A 5,497-nucleotide genomic window follows, 5' to 3' on the forward strand; every position below is an offset into this window, starting at 1 on the left:
GAAATAGATTTAGTGCAGATGAGGAAATCAAGTGCCCATGCTATCGATGCTTGAACCAAATAGAAAAAAGTCAAGAGGAGGTAGAGGAGGATATCCACATCAATGGTATTTCTAGGTGCTATACAAGGTGGATTGACCATAGAGAGGGAGATAATGATGTTGAACAAGATGATGGCACACTCTCTGTTGGTATTGAAGATATATCATGGGATGGAAATGGCTAGGCTCCACTTGATGATGAAGGACAAGCTGAAGATGTCATAGAAGATAGTGCACGGGGAGTTCAGGGGTTGATTCAAGATTTGTACACCGCAGCAAGCCATGGCTTCGGTGGTAACATATATCGAGAAATCATGGAAGAGGCAAAGCGTGAACTTTATCTAGGTAGCACTGAGGAGTCTAGGTTGACTTTCATTATTAAACTGCTGCATATAAAAGTGTACAATCAGATGACAAATTCTGGGTTCAATGCATTCCTTGAGTTGCTTTCAACATCATTGAAGAATGTTCCTAGCCTCTCTAAGTCCTATAACGAAACTAAAGCTCTACTTCGGAAACTTGGTTTTGCTTATGTTGCTATTCATGTGTGCAAATATGATTGTGCCTTATTCTGGAAGGACCATGAAAATGATGATCATTGCCCAGTTTGTGGTGAATCAAGATGGAAAGTGAATAAGGAGGGTAGAAAGAAAGTTCCTCACAAGGTCATGCATTACTTTCCAATAATTCCACGCCTTCAAAGGCTTTTTATCTCAAAGCAGTGGGCATAGTATGCAAGATGGCACAAGGATAAGAGGGTACCAGTTGAAAATGAAATGAGACATCCTACTGATGGAGAAGCTTGGAAAGAATTCAATGATACTTTCAAGTCTTTTGCAGATGATCCCCGCAGTTTGAGGTAAGCCATTGCTACTAATGGATTTAACCCATTTGGTCAGATGACCAATTCATATAGCATTTGGCCAATGATAGTGGTTCCATACAATTTTCCATCATGGATGTGTATGGACCATTCCAATTATATGCTTGCTTTAATTATTCCAGGCAAAAAATCACCAGGCAAAGATTTCCATGTGTTCATGCAGCCTTTGATAGCAAACATGCTTACCCTTTGGGAGGGTGTCTCTACTTATGATGCATATTAAGGTAAAGATTTTAGTCTGCGTGTAGCGATTCTATGGGGAATCACTGACTACCATACATTAGGCACCATGTCATGCAGAACCACTAGGGGTTACTTTGCATGTGTGCACTATGATGAGAATCCATGCTCCGAATGTTTGAGAAACAAAATTGGGTTCAAAGGTTATAGACGTTTCCTCCCAAATGACCATCCCTAGAGGAAAAACAGATCTTTCAATGGCCACCATGAAAATAGAAAGCAGTCAAGGAAATTTAGTGCATATGAGGTTATGGCAAGGTTGGATGAAGTTTCCTGTGTTCTAGGCAAGAATCCTGATAAGCAGAAAATAAGAAAACAATGCCGTAATGGAGAACCAGTATGGCTTCTCAAGGTTAGCTTGTATGATTTGCCATGCTGGTCAAAATTGAAGCTACAGTACAACCTAGATGTTATGCACATAGAGAAAAACATATGTGAAAATATTTTGTCAACTCTACTTAATACTCCAAAGTAGACAAAGGACACGGTCGCTGCTAGACTAGATTTGGAAGACAAAGGTATAAGAAAAGAGCTTCATTTGCTGGAAGAAGCTGGTAATTTGTCCACAAAGCCCAAAGCTTGTTACATTCTAACGCCAGAAGCAAAGAAGTTCTTGCAGTTTGTTAGCAATATTAAATTTCTAGATGGCTATGCCTCTAATATAACAAGATGTGTTAATATGGAGGGAGGAACAATGCATGGGCTAAAAACACATGACTATCATATACTGCTGCAGCGTATTTTACTAGCTGGCCTTCTCGGTTTGGTGCGCAAAGATGTATATGAAGTAATTGCTGAATTGGGTAGTTTTTTAGACCACTTTGCTCAAAAACTCTAAAGGTTGATGCACTACACCAGATGAAGAAAGATATTGTAATTATCCTTTGCAAACTAGAGAAAATTTATCCTCCTGCATTCTTCAATGTTATGGTTCACCTAGGAGTACACTTACCCGATGAGGCACTCCTTAGGGGACAGGTTCAGTATGGATGGATGTATCCCATTGAGAGAAGATTGGGCACCTTTAAGCGTTTCTTCAGCAATAAAGCAAGACCTGAAGGATCTATTACAAAGGCATACACTGCCTATGAGTATATGACCCAATGCTCAACATATTTTAGTGAAATTATTACTAAGTTCACTAGGCCTGAAAGAAACTTAGATGGAGCACAGAACATCTCACCCAATGATTTCTCTATTTTTGGTCATGGTATTAACCTGTTGGGTGCTTTAAAACTTCATTACCAAGATAATGACTATGCCTCCATGGTTTGGTTTGTTCTAAATAATTGCGAAGAGGTTGATGAATACAAAAGAGTGAGTAATTGTTGTCATTTTATTTCTGCCACCTTTATTCAATATTAGTGTCACAATAAACTATTTAACTTCTTCCTTTGCAACATGTATAGGGCAGAATTGGAACAACAACAGGTCAACAATATTGAAAAATGATGTCAACACAATTCGCTGCATGGTTTGAGAAACATGTGCATGCTACTTTTACAACCTGGCTGAATCATTTATGATACAATAAATTTTCAAACTCACCAATTCTCTGTGTTTTCCTATAGATTACTAGATTGAAATACAAAGGCACAACAAATGTTGATGAAGACCTGTACTCACTCGCATGTCGGTTGGATAGGTGTGTGCGATCATACACAACCTGCATAATCAATGGGGTATGGTACCACACTATGGGTCGTGAGGCACACAAGAAAACACAAAACTCCACCATCAAGACTACAGTTACTCATAATGATGACACTATTAACTTCTATGGGACAATCATAGACATTATTGAGTTGAATTACACTAGAAACAGCAAAGGAGATAGATCTATTATCTTATTACGGTGTCAATGGTACAATCTTGAGGGAAGGACATACCAGATGAAACATGATGGTTACTTCAAGAGCATTAACATCGAAGGCCGATGGTATAAGAATGATCCTTTCATTCTAGCCATAGAAGCTTCACAAGTATTTTTCTTGGAAGATACAAAGTTAGGTCCATGTTGGCGAGTGGTACAAGAATTTGGCCACTAACATATATTTGATGTTGAAGAGTTCGACGAAAAACAACCAATCCATGAACAAGTACAGATGAGATGTCAGGAGGCATACCAAGAGGACAATACTTCATCAGGAGATTGTACAGTGGGAGATATTTATCCTAATATGGATTTGTTGCACATGGATAATCAACCAGGCAGAGCCTATGGCCTTAGGGTTGGGCGAGGTAGAGCTAGAGATCGCTGCCTTGGGGTCGAGTGTGGCAGAGATCGTAGCCTTGGGGTCAAGGTGATGTAGAGATCGCAACCTTGGGGTTAGGCGAGGTGAAGATCATGGCCTTAGGGTTGAGCGAGGCGGAGATTGTGGCCTCGGGGTCGAGCGAGGTGGAGCCCGTCCTCAGAGGTCGGTCAAGGCGGAGATCATGGCCTTGGGGTTAGTCGAGGCAGAGCCCATGCACCTGGGGGTCAGTTGGAGCTGTAGGCGCACTCTTGACTGCTCGGTTGAATCAATGTTGATGACCATTAGCTCCTCTTCAGGTACCCTAGTATTGGTCCCTAACTATAGCCCCCAAGCCAGCGGAGGAGTAGAATACTCCTTCGAAGGCTTTTTCGAATGGGAGGACACTAAGGGCCTTGGCCTTTTCTTGTCACCCATGGCATGTCTTGGGGATGGTGATTCCATTTTGTCGTGATCGGGCCTCTCAGGGGGTATAGCCATGAGATTTGGTGGGTCGAAAAAAGTTTTTCCTGATTTTGACCCCTACGAGGGTCTATCGTTCTGTGACCGTGCGTTCGGTCTCCTTGTGGGTCCAACTTTCCTTGAGCCCCCGCATGTAGCAGGGGTTCGGTCGAGGGGTAGCTCGTCTTCATGATCGTTTTCCCTCAAGTGTTTTTTCTAATAAAAATGGAGGGGCTGAGCCATGCCATGATTTTCCTCTACGGACGAGCCACGGTGCTCGGTGAGTTATTAATGGGCTAGTCCAAGTGGGGCCCTAACATCCTATTCATGGGGGTCCAACTTGGGTCAGCTGGTGACCGACTCTAGATTCTCAGCATTCAATCCATATAGTTCTCAAGTCCGTTCGATCGATCCCGAGGGCTCTCTGCCTTTCTTTAAGGAAAACCATGGATTGAATCCGCCCAAGGCTCGAACATGGGCCAGGACACCCATGACACTTATGCGCCTGGGTACTAGCCACTAGTGGGCCCATCCCTTTCCACCCCTCACTCTTAAAGTGCCTAGAGCAGTTGTCGAACCCATCGGTGGGCCAACCTTCGAACTCCTGGGCATAGACGGGCCATAGGAGCATTTTTAGCTCCATATCCCTCTTACCTATGATGGGTCATGGCCTATTTAGGGAGACAAAATGTCCAGCGCATTTTTCAAGGGGATGACCATAGGTTGTGTGTGCATGCCCCGTGATGAGACGTGGTGATAGGTCGTGGCAGGCGTGGAGATCAATGTAGGCGGTTGGTTTCCTGCACCCGTCGCCCCTATAAAACCAAAGGGTTAGCCCTCTAGGTTTCATATGTATGCCTACATCCTAGCCTCCATAGCTACACCACTGTCGCCAATGCTTAGGTTTCCTGCCTCCGCATCTCCGCCGCCATTGAGCTCGCATCCATCCGCTCCCACCTCCAATGGATCCGTGGTGCTGTTCCAACATCACCTTCTAGTGCATGGAGGGCCTGATCTTCAAGACATGCTTAGCAACTTCTCTTAGAATGCCTGGCATGTCTGAGGGTTTCCATACAAAGATGTCTCTATTGGTGCAGAGAAAGTCGACGAGCGTGCTTTCCTATTTGGAGGAAAGCATGGTGCCAATGTGCACCACTTTACCCTTAGAGCCACTGGGGTCTATGAGGACCTCCTTGGCGCCCACTACAGGCTCAAAAGACCTGGCCGACTGTTTAGGTTCAAGTGCTTCTTCGGTGACCTCCTTCCTGATGGCAGCATGCTCCTTAGAGGCGACAATTATCACGGCATGTTCACAACACTCGACCTCGCACTCATAGGCGCACTGGAAGGAGATGCCGATGGTGATGACCCTGCATGGTCCTGGCATCTTCAACTTTAGATAGGTGTAGTTGGGGACATCCATGAACTTTGCATAGCATGGACGTCCTAGGATGGCATGGTAGGTTTTGTGGAACCCGACCACCTCAAAGGTAAGGGTCTTCATCCTATAATTAGTCGGATCCCCAAAGGTGATGGCTAGATCAATCTACCCAAGTGGCTTGGCCTACTTTCTAGGCATGATGCCATGGAAAGATGCTCTAGTCAATCAGATGCGTGATCGGTCGATGCCCATGGCGTCGAG

At 44.2% G+C, this 5,497-nt stretch overlaps 1 protein-coding gene across 1 annotated transcript; it reads right to left on the minus strand.

Moving 5' to 3' along the window:
- Positions 1–4,975: 4,975 nt before the first annotated feature.
- Positions 4,976–5,278, minus strand: LOC136460452 (uncharacterized). Its single transcript, XM_066460140.1, has one exon. The coding sequence runs from the start codon at positions 5,276–5,278 to the stop codon at positions 4,976–4,978; it is 303 nt and encodes a 100-aa protein (XP_066316237.1).
- Between the last annotated feature and the right edge of the window lie 219 nt (positions 5,279–5,497).

The sequence above is a fragment of the Miscanthus floridulus genome, chromosome 6 (assembly GCF_019320115.1).
Source record: "Miscanthus floridulus cultivar M001 chromosome 6, ASM1932011v1, whole genome shotgun sequence".
Taxonomy (NCBI): Eukaryota; Viridiplantae; Streptophyta; class Magnoliopsida; order Poales; family Poaceae; genus Miscanthus; species Miscanthus floridulus.